At 45.1% G+C, this 23,313-nt stretch overlaps 1 protein-coding gene across 2 annotated transcripts in view; it reads left to right on the top strand.

Moving 5' to 3' along the window:
• The first annotated feature begins 5,223 nt into the window (after positions 1–5,223).
• The window catches only part of EPHA5 (EPH receptor A5), a 227,078-nt gene continuing 208,988 nt past the window's right edge, over positions 5,224–23,313 (top strand). For both annotated transcript variants that reach the window (XM_060282232.2, XM_035135822.3), the window contains exon 1: positions 5,224–5,667. In XM_060282232.2, coding sequence (XP_060138215.2) covers positions 5,571–5,667 — 97 coding nt within the window. In that variant the 5' untranslated portion in view covers positions 5,224–5,570. The remainder of the gene's footprint in view (positions 5,668–23,313) is intronic.

Below are 23,313 nucleotides of genomic sequence, written 5' to 3'. Positions count from 1 at the left end.
ATATTACAAAAAAAGAGGAAATGCACAGCACAAATGCTCTCAGAATGGAGCTGCTTTGTTGCTGTTTATGTTTGAGTCCTACTTCCTGCCTTTGAAATGTCTTTTCCTTGCCCCCTTATTCACAGTTGAATCGCACACAGTTGTGCAAAAATTTATTACCTGCAGCAGTTCAGACCTTGTCAACAAATGCATTGTAAGCTGGATGGCAATAACTGCTCACTTTACTATACTGGGAGGATGACTGGTTTTGGCATAGCATTCCCAGAAGGACACTGTGGGAGTTCTGGGAATGAGAGATAAAGGCATAAGGTTGTTGGGTTGTTTTTAATCAGGAAAGATGAGACATTAGAGTATACCAGTACTAAGCAAGGCTAAACGATGACTTATTAGAAGATTATAAAACTTATTAGAAGATTAAAAAACAAGAGGAAGTAAATGTCAAAGGCTAAATAAATTTTGTTTCAGCACTGTTTTCTGTGTGCATTCATCCAATGCAATGCCCATTTTTTTCAGCAGAGTGGGTGCCAGTTTAGTTATCTACCCAAGAGTTCTTGAAAGAACTCAAATATTAAATTGCTGGTCTTCTTTAAAAAAGAAAAAAGGAACATCTCTAAAACTGGCTACCAGAGGACTGGAATTCAGGTAACATAATGCCAGGATTTAAAAAGAGATGCGGCAGGGATCTATGGCATCGCATGGTGGTTAAATTAACTTCTGCTCCCAGTAAATTGGTTTGATAGCTCTAATTTTTTTGTTTTTTATTATTAAGGATTTTCGTGGTTTACAAAGGTAGTACAATATCTCATATTTTTTCCATGTATCATTTTTATACATCGATCTTGCTTGTTGAGACATTGGGAAGTGGGTGGTGGGGAAAGGTGGGTGGGGTGGGGTGCCGATGTTTCTATTTTCTTTAATACATGTAGGGGTTCAGTGTCAGCGTTGTTTGTGCATGTTTTCTGTTGTTTGCTTGTGTTCCTTTGTTGGTGAGAGAGGTCGGGAGTTGGCGTAGGATGTGATAGTTCATTTGTGGTTGGCTGTGGTGATCTTTGGTTTCTTGCGTGAGTGGGGTGGGCGGGTGTTTTGATTAGGTCAGCCATATGGATTTGTATGCTGATGGTAGGTTTTTGTCATTGTCTTGTTGTGCTGTGTAAGTGATGAAGGGGAACCATACTGGGGTGAATGTGTCTTCTTCTGTTTGTCCCCGTGCTAGTTTCAGCTTACTGGTTAGTTTTTCTAGTAGGGCTGTTTCCCATACTACTTGGTATCATTGGTCCATGTTTACTCCTGACAGGTCTTTCCAGTGTCTAGTTATGATGTTCCTGGTAGCTCTATTTAAGATAAAACTATAGAACAGAAAAGGCCTTGCTGAAGAAGACTCGGCATGGCTTCCTCCTCACAAAATATTTAGAGCTTTTTGAGAGCCTCAGCAAAGCATGTGGAGACAAAGCAAGGCAAGCGCCAAGCAAAGTGCTCTCTGGTTTCATCTCCTCTGTTGGTGACCCCCAAAGGACTTATTGGGAAGAGAACAGGAAGAGAGCCCTGCTAGATCAGACCAGAGGCCCATCTAGCCTCCTTCCTCTTCTTTGGTGATCACTCATAGCCGAATAAGATTGTCTTCCATAAACACAGTTTTAACAGTTGGTCCATAAGTGACCGTGGAGGCTAATTCTGGATCCACACGTCCTTCCACAGTGGGGACATTGGTTTCCAGGCGGGAGTTGATCATGGTGAGGGTTCGCCAAGCGTGCCTTCCTCTTAGTGCATTTCTCCCTTGCGTCCTGAGTTTGAGTGTCTTCAAAGTCCATTACAAAGTCTGGTGTAGTCTGGTGTAGTCGAAACAAAATAATAAAAAAAAATTTTTCTTCCTTCTAGCAGCACCTTAGAGACCAACTAAGTTTGTCATTGGTATGAGCTTTCGTGTGCATGCACACTTCTTCAGATACACTGAAACAAAAGTCACCAGATTCCCACATATAGTGAGAGGGTGGGGGGGGGCACCACTCAAAAGGATGGTGGGAAACCGGACTGTTTATGACAGGCACCCCCAAACTTCGGCCCTCCAGATGTTTTGGACTACAATTCCCATCTTCCCTGACCACTGGTCCTGTTAGTTAGGGATCATGGGAGTTGTAGGCCAAAACATCTGGAGGGCCGCAGTTTGGGGATGCCTGGTTTATGACCACATTTGGTCTTGCAGGAAGAATGTATGACTGTTTATGACTGCAAATTGGTCCCACAGGAAAAGTCCATGACACCTTTGGTAAAGGCAATGTTCTCCAATTGGAGCACTTGCAGACCAGCGTTTCCCCAATTGTTTATACAGTGGTATCTCTGGTTAAGTACCTGGAAGTGGTATCTCTGGAAGTAGTACCTCAGGTTAAGAAATTTACCTCAGGATGAGAACAGAAATTGTGTGCCAGCGGCAGGAGGCCCCATTAGCTAAAGTGGTACCTCAGGTTAAGAATGGTTTCAGGTTAAGAACGGACCTCCGAAACGAATTAAGTTTGTAACCAGAGGTACCACTGTACTACATTTCTTTTAGATTTGCCTTGAGAGAGTCTTTAAACCTCTTTTGTTGACCACCCACATTACACTTACCATTTTTAAGTTCGGAATAGAATAATAATCAGGCATCTGTACAACATCACCAGTCCAACGAAGTTGATGTTGAAGAATCATTGCTTTGACACTGGTGATCTTTGCTTCTTCCATACACTGGCAAAAGTTTGCTTGTCTAGACCAGTGTTTCTCAACCAGTGTGCCTCCAGATGTTTTGGGACTACAACTCCCATCATCCCTAGCTAGCAAGACCAGTGGTCAGGAATGATGGGAGTTGTAGTCCCAAAACATCTGGAGGCACACTGGTTGAGAAACACTGGTCTAGACTACCATCCTGCTTTCACACTAGCCAAGCAGCAGATCCCTGGCGGAACCTGCAAGCAGGACACGGACACAAAAGCTGAGCTCCCAAGCAACATATTGTTACATGCCAGCCCAATCACTAAATGGTTGAGATTCCAGGGGTACCAGAAGCGCTTACCAGAGTCTGTCAGGGGCAGATTAAGGACTGGGTGCCCCCAACTGGGTGCAGAGAAGGAGGTGCACGGCTCTGAGAAGTTCCTGGGGGTGGGGTCCCCACCTCCTTCCCAAAACCGAGTTAGAGCTTTCCTAGCTTTGGGAAGGAAGTGGAAGGGCTCCAGAACCCTGCCAGAGCCTTCGTGCCTCCTTCCCAAAGTCGGGTGCCTCCTTACCCACCTTTAGGAAGGCAGCGCAAGGGCTGGGGTGGGGACGTGCACCAAATTTTGGGCTCATACAGGGCGCAATTGTACCCAAGTCTGATCCTGGGTCTGTGTTCCCTTTTTGACAATGAGGCACGACAGAGTCTGGAATGTCTTTATGATCTATGGATTATCACATACCAGTATATACAACCTGAATTCAATTCGATTACTTTCGAAGAGGTTCTGGCCTCTCCCATTGCCACAGTACTGGATCCAAAAACAGGCATCAGCATCCTGTTTTTTTTTTTACTCTCTCTCCAGCCTACAGCTTAGTAACTCTGTTTCTTAACTTGTAACTGCCATTCTAAACTCTTAACTCCCCTAAAAACCACTGGTCTTACCTTTAAAACGAGGTGTTATTTTGTGTCGTCGTTGTCCCCCCCCCCCCACTGCTGTGTTCCCCATTCTTGGTATTCATTTCTACTGCTGTATTTTATTATTTCTTTTTGTGGCAACCGTGTTGTAATCAAAAGTTTTGATTTTTACAAAAGTTTGTTCATGTCATATGGGCTGGCTAAGGATGCCTAACACATGGCTTCTGTCAACTAAAAGATCCTGGGAACTTTAGTTTTCTTCTCGCACAACTACAAATTCCCCACACCTTTTATCAAACTAGGGTTCCTAGGGTTCTCCAGGGGAAGCCCAGTGTTTAAAAGTGTGGTGTGGAACAGGAATGGTATACTACCTCTAGAATCGGGGACAGAAAACAGCAGGCCTTGTGCTTCCAGAAAGGCATCAGCTTGGCCACAGGGAGACTAGATGACCTCAGGGTCCCTTCCAACTCTACAATTTATGATAATAGAATTGTAGAGTTGGATGGGACCTCAAGAGTCATCTAGTCGGGCCTCCTGCAATGCAGGAATCTCAGTTATAGATCATGCATGACAGATGGTCATCCAACTTCTGCTTAAGAACTTCCAAGGGAGGAGAGTACACCACCTCTCATGGAAGCCCGTTCCACTATCAGAACAGATCTTAGTGTCAGAAAGTTCTTCCTGATGTTGAGTCGGAATCTCCTTTGGGAAAAATATTCCTGCATTGCAGGGAGTCCGACTAGATGACCCTTGTGGCACTTTCCAAATCTACAATTCTATGATTCTATCCTTCATGCGGATATTTGAAGATTGCTATCATATATCTCCTCTCAGGCTCCTGTTTTCCAGGCTAAAGATACCCAAGTCCCTTAAGCCTTCCTCATAAGGTTTGGTTTCCAAACCCTTGATCATCTTGGTGGGCGGCTTCTGCACACATTCCAGCTTGCAAATATGCTTATTAAATTGTGGCACCCAGCACTGGACACAGCACTCTAAGTGGGGTCTGGCCAGGCAGGGCAGAATAGAGTAGGACTATTATTCCCCTTGACCAGGATACTATACTTCTGCTGACGCAGCCTAGAATAGTATTAGCTTTTGTTTGCTGCTGCATCACACTGTTGGCAAGGCCGTGTGCTTGCTTTCCACATGTACCACTGGGCAAGCCAGGTGACCCCCATCTGACATTTGCGTAGCTGCTTCTTCCCGCCTATGTGCCGATCGTGACACGGGTCCCTATGTTAATTCGTTTCGTTCGTTTGGGTCCATCCGGTCTCCGTCAGCTTATTCGCATGTCCTTCACGAAGACTGCCTCTGCTATTCAACCGGCCGCTCGCCTCGGGCAAGCCGCGCTCTCCAGCTCACCGTTTGCGCACGGTCAGGACGCCGATCGTCTTTCCAAGGGAATCCCAAGCAGCTCATGAGAAAATCCTCGAGGGTAGCTATGATAAATGCTTAAAAAACAAACAAAAAACCAGCATTCCTCTTCCTCCCCACTTTGCGCGCAAGCCAGGCGCACCATTTAGTTCCATAGCCGCGCGCTGGCACCCTTGGGAACCAGATTGGGGCGTCAGAAGAGAGGACCCTCTGGCAGCTCCACCTTTTTGGCGATGCTAGCGAGAGGGAGGGGGGACCGTCAAGGAAAGGGGAGGAGCCAGGGGCGGGGCAAAGCGCGCTGCCCCTGCCCCCGCCGCCGCGCTGGTGGTTGCGCGCAGCAGCAGCAGCAAGGCGAAGCAGGAGCTCGGAGTTTCGGGCGCGCTGCTGGAGACGCGCCGCCGGGGCTTCCCAACACCGTCGCCATCCCCGCTCGCTACCGGGACGGAGGACGAGGAGGAGCGGCTGCAGGGCCAGACGCCGAGCCGAGGAGGCTCCGTAGCGTCTCCGGCGAGGAGGAGAAGGCGGAGGAGGGCGACGACCCGGCCGAGGCAGCCGCCGCCGCAGCCCGCGCGCGGAGCCCATCCCGGGCGGAGCGAGGATGCTGCGCGACCGCCCGCCGGCATCGCCTCTGGCGGTGCTGCTGCCGCTGCTGCTCCTGCCCGGCGGGACGCTCCGGAGCGCGGCCGGCAGCCAAGGTGAGCGCGCCGGGCGAGGGATCGGGAGGGTGCCGGGCGTAGCGGGGCAAGGGGAGCGAGCGAGCGAGCGCTTGCCGGGGCGCCCGTGACCCTTTCCTGGCGGCCCGCATCGGGCTTCGCGGAGCTTCGGAGGCGCAGTCCATCCAGCTGCCCGGATGGGAAGGATGAAATTTTTTAAAAAGGCAGCTTTCTCCATGTTGGTTCTTCCCTTCTCTTCCAGCTCCTCTTCTCAGGGGTGAGGAGAGGGGTTTGGGGCTCGTCCGGCAGAGTTCATGATATAATGGGAGAGTTGGATGGGTCCACGAGGGTCATCTAGTCCAGCCCCCTGCAATGCAGGAATCTGCCCAATGCGGGGCTTGAACCCACGACCCTGAGATTAAGAGTCTTGTTACCTTCCGATCTGGGGGTTGTGCCCACGATCTCCGCCGTATTAGACAGGCGCCCGGAGGCAATGCACTCTGCACCTGCTCAAGGGCACCCTGGCCGTTGGTTTGACACATCTTCCCGGGGTTGTTGCGGATGGGAGGTAGCGGTGCTGGAGATGGGAGCTTGGGCATAGCACTGGCATGAAGCGAGCTCTTCTTTTCTCTCTCCCCCCTCTCATCTGTAAGATCATTTCAGTAGCTGCTTCTCTCGCCTTCGCTTTTCTCCCCCCCCCCTGCCGCCCCCTAAACATTTTGTGAATCTAAGTTTGGCCTCATTGAGAGGCAGCATTTCAATATGAGTAGGAAAATGAGAGTACCCCTAAACATTTTTTTAAAAGGAAAAAAAGCCCTGGTTGGGGGGGGGGTGAATAGGAGCAGCACTTTTTTTGGGGGGGGGAGAACTTGCTACATCCAGGCAGAAATCTTCCCAGTGAAGGTTTTCCCCATTGCTTTTATTTCGAGACCAGGAAAATCTTCACCTGCTTTTAATGCCTACATGTCCGGCTGATGTTGAAACTGAAGCAGAGGAGCAAATAAATAGTTGATAAAAAGAGGATTATTATTTTATTTTATTTTAAAATAGTAGGTTTAAAAAACCTAGAGGTAAAAGTGTGGGCAATTTCCCCCTCATCTTTCACTGCAAGTGTGTGAGTGAAGATTTGTTTGCATTTTAGTCCAAACAACTTCTGGTTGTACATATAAGGGGTGGTGGTAGTTTTGCAGAATACAATGGGGGAAGTGGCCTTCTGAGCAGGAATCACACTGACAGCTGATGGTCCGGAAAGAACCATTTTCATAGAATCACAGAATTGCAAGGGACCCTAAGGGTCATCTAGACCAACCCCCTGCGATGCAGGAACCTTGGCTAAAATCATACATGATTTCAGCATCTTTCCATGATTGTGGTGGTCACTGCAGGCTTATAGACTTTGCTCCAGTGGACTGTTGAATACCCTTTTTGTCTTATTTGGGCTGGCAGGATCACATAGTTAAAAGAGAAAGAAGATTCAGTGTGTAGAGCTGTGCCCGAGATAGCTCTTCTGGAGTGCAGGGGATTAGTCTGGGAGAAGAAGTGCTTCCCCTCAGATTCTGTGGGGCTGGGATGAGTAAATTAAAACCCAGCATCCAGCAAGCAGGTTGGCCGCCTATCCCTTCCGAAGGCATATGTCTGTGTCAGTGACAATAGCTGGCAGGTCTTGTTCCTAGCTCTTATCAGCTGAACCCCCCCCCCCCAATATATTTAAATGTAATTTTATAAAATTAAAAATTGGAGCTGCTTTTAGAATTCCTGCATGTGAGTTGGTTGAAGGGTATGGGAAAGGCTTGGATAGTATGCATTTAGAACTACCGGTAGATGGAAAAATAACTACAAAGTGACTTATTTGTAGAGCTACATCGTGTGTACGAAAGCCAGTTCATTCTGCTGCTTAACTTGAGCTGTATGAAGTCTGCATAAAGAGGTGCTTATAAATGATCTCCCCTATTTTTATAGCATTCCCCCCCCCCCTCCAGATTCTATTATGGTGAGCTTAAGTGGGGGTTATAAGACTCAGCTGTCAGTTTTGCATGTGTTGGGTCAAAGGTGCAGGGGGGGGGGAAGCAGAAACTCCTCAGCGTGGGTGAGGAAACCCAGTTTTTCTTGTCACCAAAGAGAATTGGGATTTCATATCTCTTTCAGTTACAGTACTTTCGTAATTCCTGGGATGATAGCCTCTCACCCTTTGTCGTGCGATGAAATCAAGATACAGTGAGATCCGATGGGAGTGTTTGTGTGTGCTGTGAGCAATTTTGCAACAGGAAAGCTAGGTGCTTTTTGGAAGATTATTGGCATCTAATAGTTCTTTTATTTTGAAGCCAACACATAACAAGGTTTGTAGCTAGTTTATATGGATGAGGATCGGCCTTGTTATATAGCGTGGTTTGATAGCCAAAGCCTTATTGGCAATGCCTCTATGTGATGTGAGCTGAGAGAAAGGTTTCCTGACTATCACCCAGAAGAAAATGATTTGTCAAAACAAAACAAACCCTCCTTTAAAGGTGTGATCCCACCCCCACAAAAAGCCTAAATTGTGGGGTCTGCAACAAAATGCTGCAGTGTTTCTGTCAACCATTCTCTCTCAGGCAGGACATTTCCTTTCTGTGGCTACTGAGGGTGTTTCGCCTTCACTGCCCCCTGTTTCAAGACTATCATTTTACAAACCTCAGGGATATCTCCTCCACCCTCCACCTGCCCATTTTTGGCTGCAGTGCTGTCGGCACTGAACACTATTGCTATTAGAATAAGTTACTGTAACACATGAATACTTGTGCAAGGGGTGTTAGCCTCAATAATTTAGAACACCTGCTGTGTCCATAGTTATATTGATGTGTGATTGAACTGTTTGATCTGCCCTTCGTGGAATAATATTTCTGTGCTGAATGCTATCATCTTGATGGCTGAATGGAGGACATTGGGCATTTCTAACACAAAGGGATTTTACCTTGCCCACCCCCCATGATCTGTACTGATATGGTAATCAGAGGCTGATGGGTTTGGGGTTTTTCCTTGGAAAATGTTCACAAGCATCTTACTTATGAGAGTGGTTGTGAAATCTGCTAGGAGTCCTTTCTTTGTGGGAGAAATCTCCTAAGCCAGGTCTCCATTGCTGATCAGATGGGATCAGTTTGGAAATAAATCCAAACCACACTTTGCAGCCTAAGGCCACCATGGTTGAGACCTACCACATTCTACCCTATTTAGCACTCAACTCTAGACATAGTGACCTATAGAGATGTATCAATAGCAGAGCCGTCTTTCCCATTGGGCTTAGTGGTGCGTTGCGCCAGGGTGCCGGCCTCTCAGGGGCACCACAGTGAGTTGGGGAGCTGTGTGGCTTTGCCGGCAGCCTTCCCTTTCCCTGCATGCCCACCAGCTGTGCCCCATCAACCATATGGCTGGCTGGCATGCAGCTTCCTTCCCAAGCCTCCGTGGGAGGAGATCGATCCCCACAGAGGCTTGGGAAAAGGTAGACAATTCTGGGAAATGGGGGGGGGCACCAGAGGAATCTTTGCACCACGGCGCCGGATATGCTTAAGACGGCCCTGATCAATAGCATGACTACAGTTTGTCAAAGCATATGTTATATCAAAGTGCATTGAACACATATTGTGGCTTTTTATTTGATAGATGATCACAAACCATGGTTTGCCAATGCAATGTCTGGCTTCCTCAACCATGGATGGTGTGGCATGATTTCTGAATTAAGTCCCAGACTGACAGCAATTGTATTTGTAAATAAAAAATATCTCTGTGTGTATGTTTTCAAAAAGTTGGCACTCCCAGAAAGATGGATCGAGGAAGGCAAAATAAAGTTAGGAAGTGATTGTATTTATACCTTCGCGGAGATCATTTGATGCTATAACTTTGTTCTGTGCAGCATGTTTTAGCGAGGGCCCTGGGTGTCTTTCTGCTTAGAATGGAAAGCATGGGTTTATTCCCTTAGGAAAACACAATTTCTTACTGGAAATACTCAGTCAAAAAGCCCAGAGTTGTGTGCACAGTGTTGACTGAAAATTTCAGCTCTGGGGGAGAGTCAGAGCTACTGTTTTCCCAGTTCTGTCTTTTGAGGCAGTGTATCTTGAAGCTCATAACTTTTAGACGTTTGGGAAGCCTTTTCAGTTACGCCCTCCTGATATTTCATTAGCATGGCAAAATGAAATTAATCCTAGTCACATCCTACAAAGTCAACATATGCACTGCAGGAACGACTGACTTTGTGGAACTGAGCAGGTTATTGGCTTGAAATTGCACAGCCAAATTTGGAAGAGGATGGCCGGGGGGGGGGATGGTTGGAAAATAACCAATGAATTATGCAGTCAGATACAGGATTGGGGCACCTTGTCTACTTGGCTGCCCTCCCCCTTCACCCTCTGTTCTTGCCGTTTTAAGAGGGGCATGGCATTAGAAGTGAACCAGGGTTTATTCGCTAATGGCCAGTTGGTACCATTTGGAAGTTTATTTGTAAACAAGCATTATTTGACAAATGCTTTGCACAGCAGGGGGTGGCTTGACCAATTATGACCGAACAACACTGTCTCTGAAAGTGGCTCGCCTTGCAGAGAGGCAGCTACCATTCATTGCTACAATAGTCACTAATGTCCTTTTTCTAGGGTTCTCAGAAGTTCAGCTTCCCAAAGCGCAGCTGTACTCCTTCCAACACGTGGAATAGAACTGAGGATGACTTGAGCTGGTTCTGCAGGCTGATGGAAAAAGCTTAAACTACCCCCCCCCCACTTTTATAACTAGTGTCATTTTTTAAAAAAAGAAAAAGATTATGGGCCCAATCAAGATTTCATTGATTTCGGCGAGTTGGCATATTCTTAACTCTCCCCCATTAAAATGAACGAGTCTTGAAAGTATTAAAGAATCTTGCTGTATAATTCAAATAGACTTTTTATTTTTACAAAGTTTAATTTTCCGGCAAAGATCTTTAATCGCTTGGCTTTGTAGGGGCACTGGTCTCTCCCCCCCTTTTCTTTGAGAGCTAATAACTGAAATTTTCTGTGGCCTCGTAACAAATATTATATCGCTGTTACATCTGAGTGAATGTTAGAGGATTTGGTTCTGGATAGAGAGATTTCTAAAAGTTAACCTGCCTGCTCTTCAGAATTATGAGCGGATCAGCAGTGAGACTTTAAAGCAGCTAAGTTGAAAAGCACTCGTCAAGATCTCCAGAAAGCAAGGCAAGGCTGAAATAGGTTTTTGATTAGCACTCTAATGACATCACTGCTATACTTTACTGGTCAAGATCTAGCTCTTTTTTTAATGGGTACTTGCTGCTCAGTTGTGCTGCTAAGGCAGGCACCCCCAAACTCAGCCCTCCAGATGTTTTGGGACTACAACTCCCATCATCCCCTAGCTAACACTACCAGTGGTCAGGGATGATGGGAATTGTAGTCCCAAAAAATCTGGAGGGCCGAGTTTGGGGGTGCCTGTACTAAGGGTATTACGGTTTTAGCTCAGCACTGTTTGTTTAATTGCATGTATTGTAACTTGTAGGCTACAATCCTGTACTCACTTACTTGGGAGGAAGTCCTTTGGAACTCAGTGAATTCTCTGCCCCCCTCAGTAGCCACATATAGGGTTGCACTGTTAGCGTGCCATTTTATGTGCACCAAATAGCATGTACAAGCTGCACTTGAAAGCTATACAGTCCTGAAATATTATGAATAGTAAATAATAACCGCCATCTCCCAGAAGCTCTGTTTCAGGTACAGTGGTACCTCGCAAGACGAATGCCCTGCAAGACGAATTTTTCACAAGACGAATGCGTCTTGTGATCTGATGGTGACTCACAAGACGAATTCGTTTTGTGAAAAATTCGTCTTGCGAATCGCGGTTTCCCATAGGAATGCATTTAAATTTAATTAATGCGTTCCTATGGGCAAAAAAATAAATAAATAAAATTTCAATGCATTCCTATGGGAAACCGTGATTTGCAAGACGATTTTTTTGCAAAACGAATCGACTCACGGAATGAATTAGATTCGTCTTGCGATGCCAAGTAGTTTTCATTCCCTTTCTTCAAAAAATAAATAATAATAAAAAGCAGGTGTGGGGATCAAGCTGTTACTTGAACTTCAGATGAAGAATTGTGCTGTAAATGTACGTACAGGTGTTTTCATAGTGATGTATCTCAGCGCTCAAGGGAGATGTATCACAGTGGCTCCATTTATGGTTCAGACTGAGCAATGGTTCTCAAAGGGTGTGGCAAGAAGATTCAAAGACAAAGAGACAATAAAAGAAACAGTGTTACATCAATGCAATTTCAGAATAACTTTTGTTTTGACGCACAACCAGAAACAGTATCAATACCTCTCTTCAAGAGCCTTGGCTATTCTTCTACAGTTTCCCACAACAAATTGTTGTGAATTTCAACTCTGACAAATACAGTATGAAAGATAAGAAAAGAGAAAGGATTCTTTGTGTTGATGAAGAGAGGAAAGTTTGCTTGTCTCAAATTAGACCCAATAACAATGAGATTGCTGGGGGAAAGCAAGCTCACACCACTCATTGAGTCTGTATAATACTTAAAGTACATATGTAAGAGGCTCATTTATCATTATATTTTGGGAATGATTTATGTTCTTATGTAGCTGCATTGCTTTATTCTTTCTGGATGTCCCATGATCATATTATAAAGTTGTTGCTGTTTAGTCGTTCAGTCGTGTCCAACTCTTCGTGACCCCATGGACCATAGCACGCCAGGCACTCCTGTCTTCCACTGCCTCCCGCAGTTTGGTCAAACACATGTTGGTAGCTTCAAGAACACTGTCCAACCACCTCTGTCGTCCCCTTCTCCTAGTGCCCTCCATCTTTTCCAACATCAGGGTCTTTTCCAGGGAGTCTTCTCTTCTCATGAGGTGGCCAAAGTACTGGAGCCTCAGCTTCAGGATCTGTCCTTCCAGTGAGCACTCAGGGCTGATTTCCTTCAGAATGGATAGGTTTGATCTTCTTGCAGTCCATGGGACTCTCAAGAGTCTCCTCCAGCACCATAATTCAAAAGCACCAATTCTTCTTATATTATAAAGTAGCTGTTACTATTATAAAGCACTGCTAGGAGTTGTTTCTTTTTGTTTTCCAATGTATTTTTTAACTGGTGTGGCAAGAGCAAGTTTTTATTCTGTGTGGCCCAGAGGGGGGAAAAAAGATTAGAGGACCCACTGGTTTAGAAGATCAGAAACAACATGAGTTGGTTGCACCCCACCCCTCCTTTGCAGCTTCCCTTCTCTATTTCCTGTTTAGCATTTACCATACTTTATCATGACAACTATGGCAGCTTTGGAGAGGTGATTTTTCTCAGAACTGACCTTGTCTGAAGAAGTGTGCATGCACACGAAAGCTTATACCCAGAACAAACTTAGTTGGTCTCTAAGGTGCTACTGGACAATTCTTTAATTTTTTAATTTATTTCGACTTGTCAGGGAGAGATAGAGTTAAACCAGGGGTCAGCAAACTTTTTCAGCAGGGGGCTGGTCCACTGTCCCTCAGACCTTGTGGGGGGCCAGACTATATTTTGGAAAAAAATATGAACGAATTCCTATGCCCCAGAAATAACCCAGAGATGCATTTTAAATAAAAGCACACATTCTACTCATGTAAAAACACAAGGCAGGCCCCACAAATAACCCAGAGATGCATTTTAAATAAAAGGACACATTCTACTCATGTAAAAACATGCTGATTCCCGGACCGTCCGCGGGTCGGATTGAGAAGGTGATTGGGCCACATCTGGCCCCCGGGCCTTAGTTTGGGAACCCTTGAGTTAAACATTGTCTCCTCACCCCCAGGGTCCTGGAGCCCTAAAGCCTTCTCCATGGTTGCTATTAACATAACAAAAATGTGCACTTTAATTGCATTCCTGCAATTAATGCCACATCTAGCTTGGCCTTTAGTCAAGGTTGTAAAGTTGCAATTGAACTTGTTCTTGTTTTGTCCTTTTCTGGAAAAGGAAACCATGGAGATGCACAGAGTAAATACAATCCCTACATAGTTTGGATCTTCCTTAGTGCTATCTTTTAGTCTCCAGTTGACAAAAGAGGGAGCAATAGAATACAAGATTCTATTTTCTGCATGCTTTTCTCTCTAATGAATACCCAATGTGGAGGCTAAGAAGATTGGAAGACAATAAAATTAAGATTTTATTTTTTTTGCACTTAATGTAGCTTTGCCTATCAGTTTTATCCATCTTTTCTCCACTGCTGGCTATATATATGTAGCATTTGTTGATTATTATTTTAAAACTGCCATCTGAGCACAATCACAAGAAAGTAAGCCCCATGAAACTCTGTGATTCACTTCTCAGTAAATGTGTTTAGAGTTGAGAGTTTTTTTTTTAAAAAAATCTAAGATTGAAATGTATGTTAATCGGGCAACTTGTAGGAGAAATAACTGCTGACACCAGAATCCTTTTTTAAAACTATTACGTGTATGTGTGTGAGAGAGATAAAAGTGATTCCCAGATATAATTACACAGTGTAAATTTCGAGAAATTAAATCTAAGGCTGATGAACCTAATTGTCTTGATGATTTGAGAAGAGCAGGCGCTCAAATTAAGTCGCTTGTTCCCGCATTCTTAGAATGTGGGTTTTACTTTTTATAGGCATGATTTAAAGAGAAGGAAGGTGGGCAGGCCAATAGAGTTTGTGAGATGTAGCCATGCTAGGGACTTCCTGCTGATAATTGACTTGCACAGAGAGTGTGCTATCATGATAGACACAGCATTATTCCATCAATCATGCATGTTGTTACACCAATGCATTAAATTAATTAGGTGCGTCCATATGTGAAGTCCCTATAAGTAGACTACAAATCTGCTTTAACCTTCTGTCAGTAAGGTCAAATGTATTCTGTTGGCACATCATGCAATTTCTTACAGGCTGGATAAACTTGATTTCTTAAATTTTTAATTATTATTTTTTAAATCGACACCCCCCCCCATTTTAAATAATAGCTAGCAAACCAAGTAATCTGGATATAAGCATGCTAAAACAAATTTGGTCATTTCTTAAATATGAATATTTATCCAGTACTTTCCAAATGCAGCTATTTCATATTTACCTGATGAAAATAAAATGCTCTATTTTATCCAGTAACTGTCTTGCCTTGTTTTAAGCTTCACGTGAGTCAACAATGTGATGCAGCAGCAAAAATAGTGAATGCAATTCTAGGCTGCTTCAGCAGAAGTCTAGTGTCCAGAACAAGGGAAGTAATAGTCCCACTCTATTCTGCCTTGGTCAGACCACACCTGGGGGGGCCAGACTATATTTTGAAAAAAAATTAATAAACGAATTCCTATGGCCCACTAATAACCCAGAGATGCATTTTAAATAAAAGGACACATTCTACACACTGATTCTTGGATCTTCCACAGGCTGGATTTAGAATGCGATTGGGCCGGATCCGGCCCTCAGGCCTTAGGTTGCCTACCCATGGTCTACATAGTCCATCATTCTGTTCTCACAGTGGCCAGCCAAATGCCTGCGGGAATTCCACAAGCAGCAGATGAGTGCCAAACCACTTTCCCACTCCTGCTCTCCATCAAATGTTATTCAGAGGCATCTTTTTCCCCCTGATGCTGGAGGTAATAAAGCCATCACTTCTGATAGCCCTTGATAGCCTTCTCCTTCCTGAGCTTCTGCAGTGCTTCACAATGCTTTCTTAGTTTAATTTGCTCTATAATGCGTGTTGCAGTCTTAAAACTGCTTGCCTTTTTAACAGGTAGGTAGCCATGTTGGTCTGACGTAGTCGAAACAAAAAAATATTTAAAATTCCTTCCTTTAGCACCAACTAACTTTGTCATTGGTATGAGCTTTCGTGTGCATGCACACTTCTTCAGATACACTGAAACAGAAGTCACCAGACCCTTATACAGGTAGTGAGAGGGTGGGGAGGGGTATTACTCAGAAGGGTGGTGGGAATGGGTGATTGGCTGATAGGAGTGGTAAATCTGTGGACGACTGTTAACGACTGCAATTGGTCTTGCAGGAAAAAGCAAGGGGTGAGATGGCTAAAGAAAGCTTTATCATGTATAATGAGATAAGAATCCAATGTCTTTATTCAGACCAGGTCTCCATGGTTTTAAGCTTGGTAATGTTGCAATTCAGCAACTTCTCTTTCCAGTCTGTTTCTGAAATTTTTCTGTAATAAGACAGCTACTTTGAGATCTTGTATGGAATGTCCTGGGAGATTGAAGTGTTCTCCTACTGGTTTCTCTGTCTTGTGATTCCTGATGTCAGATTTATGTTCATTTATCCTTTGGTGTAGGGTTTGGCCTGTTTGTCCAATATAGAGAGCTGAAGGGCACTGTTGGCATTTGATAGCATACACAATGTTAGAATATGAGCAATTAAATAGTCCTGAGATGGTATGTTGGATGTTGTTGGGGCCAGTAATGGTGTTGTCCGGGTGTATGTGGCAGCAAAGTTGGCATCTGGGTTTATTGCAGGCTCTGGTACCAGTGTCCATGTTAAGTCTGGTGGTTGTATTATTGTGGGTGAGTTGTTGTTTAAGATTGGGTGGCTGTCTGTAGGCAATGAAAGGTCTTCCTCCCAGAGCTTGAGAAAGAGAACTGTCATTGTCTACAGAGAACTGTAGGAGAGGTTTCCGTGTATCTGAAGACAAACTTAGTTGGTCTCTAAGGTGCTACTGGAAGGAATTTTTTTTAATTTTTGTTTTGCCTTTTTAACATTAGTGTTTGCGTTAGTTTTGTTTGGTGGTCCTCAAAGGGTGTGGCAGGAGAGGATGGCGAGCATTGTGGGAAGATTCAAGGACAAAGAAAACATTTAAACATTTTAGTATAGTGTAGCATGGTATCTAAACAATGTTTTAAATGAAAGATCAGAAAAGAGAAAGGCTTCCCTGTTCGGATGAGGAGAGTTTGTCTCAAATTAGACCTAAAATAAATGAGATTGCCCAGCAAAAGCAAGCTCACGCCTCTCGCTGGGTTTGTATACATACCTAAGGTACATGCAGGTGGCAACCATGTATGTTGATTGCTGACAAATGGGTCCTTTTGGACCTGGGAGAAGGCAGAACAGGGGCAGAATGGGGCTGGGCGTGCTTATACGCTGACGCATGCAGGGGCCTGAAATGGAACCCCCATGCAAAATGATTGCTTCCTGTATGTAAGAGGCTCATTCATCATTAGTGCCAGAATCAGTGTAAGACCTCTTCAAAGAAGTGCACGCCTTTGTTTCCCCAGGTGACACGATTCCTCAAGAGAAAGAGGAAGGAAACGGTGAGCTTTAGGAAAGTGAACAATTGTTTCCATTGCATGGATGGAACTTTCTGCATTTTCCATGTGCTGTAATTGTGACTTATACCAAGGCATCGTCTCTTGGGGGAAAGGGCTTCTGTAAAGCTTCATTTTGCTTTGCACGAAGGCCCTAATCTGTTCCAGGCAAGAGAGCACCTTGGTTACAAACGGCATGTGCTAATTTTTAAGAGAGAGAGAGAGCTGAGCTGTTGCCTCCACAAATGCAAGAACAGCTCACTTCACCCAGGGTACAAATTGACTTAAGTGAAAGCCTTCTTTGCACTTCTGAAATAAAACTTCTGAGTTAAGTGAACTGGTATATTTTGGCTTGCATTGTTTGTTTTCAGGGTTTTATAGTCATAGCTGCCATGTACCCCGTTTTCCCCGGGAAACCCCCGTTTTTACTTACCTTTTCCCGGCGGTCCCCCGTATCACTTCGTCTCCCGTTTTTCTCCGTTATTTTCTCCTGCCAGCGGCCATTTTTTTTCTTTCCGATTTGCCCTTCTATGGGCACCAAAAATGGCCGCTGCCGGCTTCAAAAGTCGCATCTACACATGTCCGGATGTGCATAGACGCGACTTCTGGTGTCGGCGGCAGCCATTTTTGGTGCCCATAGAAGGGCAAAGTGACACAGGAAGTTATGTCGACGCAACTTCCAGTGTCACACGGCTGCCGGTCCCGGATTCTGCAGTCCGGGACTTGGAAGCTAAGTTTATAGTAGCAGGAGTTTTTCTAGGAATGATGGGTTTTGTACAGAGAAAAGAAGGCTAGGCTTGAAGGTTAGTCTAGTTGACCAGGGCAGGGGTGGAGGAAGGGAGTGCAGTGGGTGCGGGTCACCCCGGGTGTCACAACTGAGGGGGTGTGTGACAAATGCCGGGCGGCACTCACTGTGGGGCCTGCGGTGCTCCCGAGCCATGTGTCTCTCCATGGGTAGGGCGGCTGAGTGGGAGGAGGCAGGCAGACTCCGGAGGCCCCGTGGTGCATTGCACCCCTATGGGCGGCTCGCCCCACCCTCGCCCTGCCCCCATGGGCAGCCCACTCCTGAGCGCACCACCCCAGGCGCCCGAGAGGCTTCCTCCGTTGCTGGACCAGGGTGCTAATTCTATAGCTTGAGCCCCGAGAGAAGGATGGAGAAATGGCTGAGGCACTGAGTTCTCATCTCACTCAAACTATGCATAGCCCTTCTCGGATTTCCGAACCTTATCAGAAGTTCCTAGAATAATAGAATTGTAGGGATGGAAGGGAACGTGAAGGTTCATCTGGTCTAAGTTGTTAATGTACTTTCATTCTTTCCTGTGAAATCTAGAATTTTGTTGATTCTTTAGTTTAGTGGATACTAGGATGTTCATGGGACCCAGGTGGCGCTGTGGTTAAACCACTGAGCCTAGGGCTTGCTGATCAGAAGGTTGGCGGTTCGAATCCCTGGGACGGGATGAGCTCCCGTTGCTCGGTCCCAGCTCCTGCCAACCTAGCAGTTCGAAAGCATGTCGAAATGCAAGTAGATAAATAGGTACTGCTCTGGCGGGAAGGTAAACGGCATTTCCGTGTGCTGCTCTGGTTCGCCAGAAGCGACTTTGTCATGCTGGCTACATGACCTGGAAGCTGTACGCCGGCTCCCCCGGCCAATAATGCGAGATGAGCGCACAACCCCAGAGTCGGTCACGACTGGACCTAATGGTCAGGGGTCCCCTTTACCTTTACCTTTAGGATGTTCATGAACCCAGGGAACCTCCAGAAGTTTCGTAAAAATGCAAATCAAAATATCAACCTTACTTTGATCCGTTCTCTTCCGTTTTATTTTAAGATGCAGGTGTTAATGACATTAAATGGAAATAAAAGTAATTAAAGCAATAGTGGGTGGTGGTGATGATGATGATGATTTTAGTTACATCATCTGCGTTACCATGGGTTATTACCATGGGTACCAGACAGAGTTAAAAGAATTGCTTTATTCAAGACTGGAAAACAAAGCAAAACACGTGCACAAATACAGTTCAGATTTTGTACCCTAAAAAGCTGTTCCTTGTTTGCTGGAGCTCTGAAGAGGAATATTTATGTTGAAACAGGGGATTCTCATCACTGCATATTTTTTTTTGCAGGACCTCACTTGTTACACTTGTTTGAAGGTCTCGCTGAAAGGGTTGGGATAGCTCAAATTTATTTAACTGAAGCAACAGAAGAATTCAGGCAGTTTTGATGCCTGTATTGAGCTTTTTCTGTGTCACTTTCTGCTCTCCCACCTTATCTAGTTTAATAATATGCATGACATATTTTGTTAATTGCATTCTTAAAAAAATGCATATCGGGGTATTGGATTACCCGAACTTCTTGTAAAATGCTTTTCTAGTAGAATTGCATCCATTACAAAATGCAGAGGAATTCTTTTCTCTCTCCGCCGCCCTCCTTACCCAATTAGGTATTGATTAGTAAGGCAGGGTCAAAGTTGCAAAAAGGCACAATGCAGCTTGCTGTCTGTTGCCACCGCAGGAAAACTCTTCCTGTTCTATGTGCTTGAGCATTTGTTCTGGTGGCCTCCTACATGCATAAACAGGTAGCATCATATCATAAGTGCCTGCTCTCCCTCACCTGGTCTTAAAGGGATAGTGGCTCTTTAAAACAGAAGCTATAGGGCCGTGCCAAAATGCAAGCCTTCTTTTCAGGAAGCCTTTTGTCCTCTGTCCAATTTTTCCCAATTTAGCAATTGTTTGTGTGCACGTGTGTGTGCTTAAAGAGGTGAAAATTTTGGCCTCCTTTTCAAAATGTAGGCAGTCCATAGCCCAAGCCTTCAGTTCTGCTCTAGACCCTGGCATGTATCTGGTGATGTCAGGCACACATGAGGCCCTTCGAGTCTTTGCGCCTCTCTAGTGACAGGGGTGGGTACTTGGAGCAGGTCAGCAATAACTCACATGGCTTCAGTGAAGTTAACAGCCCAGGAGGCCAGGCCTGGAGAGCATAGCAACTCTTCCTGGAAGATCTTGCCCCAATGAGGCAGCTGTGGGGATTTGAAGGTCCTCGCTTTCCCACAGCTCTCTAAGTCTCCTTCTCCCCATGGTGCCTTCCCAAGCAATCTGATGCTCCACACCATCTTTGCTCCACTGTCTCCATACCGCTTCAGATTCCGGGGGACCAGGGGAGAGGAACTTGTAGCAGAAGGAAGGGGAGACCCCCTGGCTTCTTCTTCAGCCTGCCTCTTGGCCTCTCTCCACTCCAGCCTCCGCTTCTGCCTCTGCCTCTGGACTTCTGTCTGTCACAGACTCTCCCTGCTCACTCAACCCTGTTGCCTCTTTTGACCTCTTCTCCTCCCAGTTTGCTCCCTCTTCTTCCTCTGACCACTCATCGTCATCTCACCACCAATCCCCTGGCCCTGAGCCTTTTCCCTTGGGGGTTCCCTAGCTGGTATACCTCCCTTCACTCCTCTGCACCCAGCCAGTCCATGACACCAAACCAGACATGAATCTAGGCCAGTGATGGCGAACCTATGACACGCATGTCAGACGTGACACACAGAGCCCTCACTGCTGACACGCGTCCTATCGGCCCATTCACGCTGTTGTTGTTATTCCCCCCCCCATTTGTTCTCCCGCTCCTCCTACAGCTTGTCTCCGCTACAGCTTGTCTCCACTGTTAAAACCCGGATCCTTTGTTGTTGTTGTTGTTGTTGTTGTTGTTGTTGTTGTTGTTGTTGTTGTTGTTGTTGCTGTTGTTGTTGCTGCTGCTGCTGCTAGCCAGAGGTTGATTTTTTAACCTGTTCTGTGCTGTTTTTGTTTTTTTAGTGCTTTGGCAGACTAAGTCGGTGCTGCGTGTTAGTTCCAGTGAAGATATTATTTGTCATTTATTTCTGTTCCCTTTCCCCCCCAAAAAAGCGCAGCAGCTTTGGGGTATTCCCCCCCCAAAAGCAAAGCAACTTTTGCACCCCCCCAAAAAAACCTCCAAAACTTTGGTCAGCAGCTCCCCCAAAAAGCTCAACAACTCTGGGCACTTTGTGATAAATAAGGGTTTTTTGGTTTGGTTTGGTTAAATAATTAGTTTTTGGTTTATTAAATACAGTTATATATTACAATTATACATTTTTGTTATTTAAACTATAAAAATCGCAAAATTATGGTTTTTTTTCTCAAAGTGACACACCACCCGAGTTATGCTCGGTTTTTTGGCGAATTTTGACACACCAAGCTCAAAAGGTTGCCCATCACTGATCTAGGCTCTCACCTGCACCCATCTTTTGTGGACCAGGCTCTAGTTGGGAGGTCCCAGTTCACCTCTGGAGAGGTGCAGACTTTGAAGGCTCCCCTGCATGTCTAGCTTGGCTGAGCATCATGGAACCGAACCAGTATCAAGTGAGGTTACAGCTTGGTGCAGAAATAGACTTTGCCCCAGACCTGGGAGGATTTTCACTTTTTCAAACAGAGAGCAGCATCTTTAACATCCTGCTACTGCTGCTTGTTAAGGAAGGAGTATGTATTTTGCCTCAAAGAGAGAATTGTGTCTCGTTTCATTTTGGGAGCTCATTCCACTGCACACATTTTCTTCTTCTGATGGTGTGTTGAGCATAAAGTCTCTTTATAACCAATTTCCTTCCATAGCTGGCTTACTGTAGCACCATATAGATTCACCCTGATATAAAATCTCCTTTTCTTTCATGCAAATAATTAATCAAGTATTTGCTTCGTACAGTGGCATTTTGATTTCTTGTGGGGGTTTCACCTGTCTTTTGCGTTTTGATTTCCTAGATCACTGAGTCTGTCTCTTGGTTTCAGGAGTAGTTTGGATTTACAGCTTTGCAGAATTACTTAACACAACAGGGAGAACGGCAGGGAAACAAGTAATTGCTATGGAGCAATGAAATCAATAAGGGTTTACGAGGGGAGAAAAGTTTTGACTTCTAATGATGAAGGGTAGAGCCGAGAGGTCTGGGCAAGATGGTCTTCTGGGACAGCATTGGAGCTTTGTTGTCACCCTCAACTTGGGCTTCTAGCCAGAGCAGGTACTTGCTGCCTGAACACTTCACTGCAGGGGCAGCCAAAATTATTCCTTGCAGATGTTGCTGCAACTCTCAGCATCCCTGACCATTGGCCGTGCGGGTGGGGGCGGATGAGAGCTGAATAACATGTGGATGACACCACAAAGACTATACTCCAGGCTTCCTCAAACTCGGCCCTCCAGATGTTCATAGAATCATAGAGTTGGAAGAGACCACAAGGGCCATCCAGCAGGAAACACCATCAAAGTATTCCTGACAGATGGCTGTCAAGCCTCTGCTTAAAGACCTCCAAAGAAGGAGACTCTACCACACTCCTTGGCAGAAAATTCCACTGTCGAACAGCTCTTACTGTCAGGAAGTTCTTCCTGATGTTTAGGTGGAATCTTCTTTCTTGTAGTTTGAATCCATTGCTCCGTGTCTGCTTCTCTGGAGCAGCAGAAGACAACCTTTCTCCTTCTTCTATGTGGAATGCTCTCCCATGAGAGGCTGCCTTTCAAGCTGCCTTTCAGCCTTTTCCCATGCTCCAACAGTCATCAGGAGTCAGTTTTATGCTCTTTTATTATTATTTTTATTAAAAATATTCAATGATCTCTTCATATTGTTTGTTGCAGAATGATTGTTCCAAGGTACCTGTTCATGACCCCTTTTCCTTCATACTCAGCAAATCAGCACATTGCATAAACCAGATTTGGAGGTGGTTGTACCAGAGTCGTCCGTTATTGCTAGCATGCTATCTTGAGGACTGGTCCATTTTTGCTAAATGTGAGAGAATCAAGCCTTCCTTGTTATGAATTTGGTGCTCTGTCTGTTTCGTTCACTAATTTTCTGCAAACATACGCCATTTAGCTATGTTGCAAAACTGAACCTAGTGGGTGTTTTTTAGGTTTTAATTAATGTATGCAAAATAACTTTGTGCTATCAAACATTCCATCTAATTATATTCATTACTTGCTTCTCCAGGACAGGTTTTAATTAGTTATACAACAATGTAGATCAATACTCATCGTGCACCCATTGCAATTTGCAAAACGTACTGTATGCACTTTCCTGAATGACTTAATTATTGTAACTGTAGCAGAGAGATTTCCTCTAACTATGTTGTCTTTTTGCCCAAGCCTTCCTTTGTTCTTAAAAATAATAATAATGCTGTCTTTATAGGAATATGCTCAAATACACCCATATGCTTGTGAAATGCCCTCTCAATTATCTCATTGAGCGTGAAGAACTTCTGGTGGTTCTTGCTCACTTCTGGGTTCCTGCAATAGACATATTAGCCACTTTGTGCTGCAGATCTCTTAAGGGCCACATCTAGAAATGAAAGTTTCTTTCCCATGATCCATTTTAAAAATGGAAACACACCCTTAGAGTCAGCATTGGAAGAGTGGCAGAGAGGGAGACCCTATAGCCACTGGTGGAGGAATGGGGGTGGGGGGAGTGCACCGCC

The sequence above is a fragment of the Zootoca vivipara genome, chromosome 12, assembly GCF_965207765.1.
Source record: "Zootoca vivipara chromosome 12, rZooViv2.hap1.1, whole genome shotgun sequence".
Taxonomy (NCBI): Eukaryota; Metazoa; Chordata; class Lepidosauria; order Squamata; family Lacertidae; genus Zootoca; species Zootoca vivipara.
The sequence above is the reverse complement of the archived record's forward strand: the minus strand, read 5'-3'. Positions and strand labels throughout refer to the sequence as shown.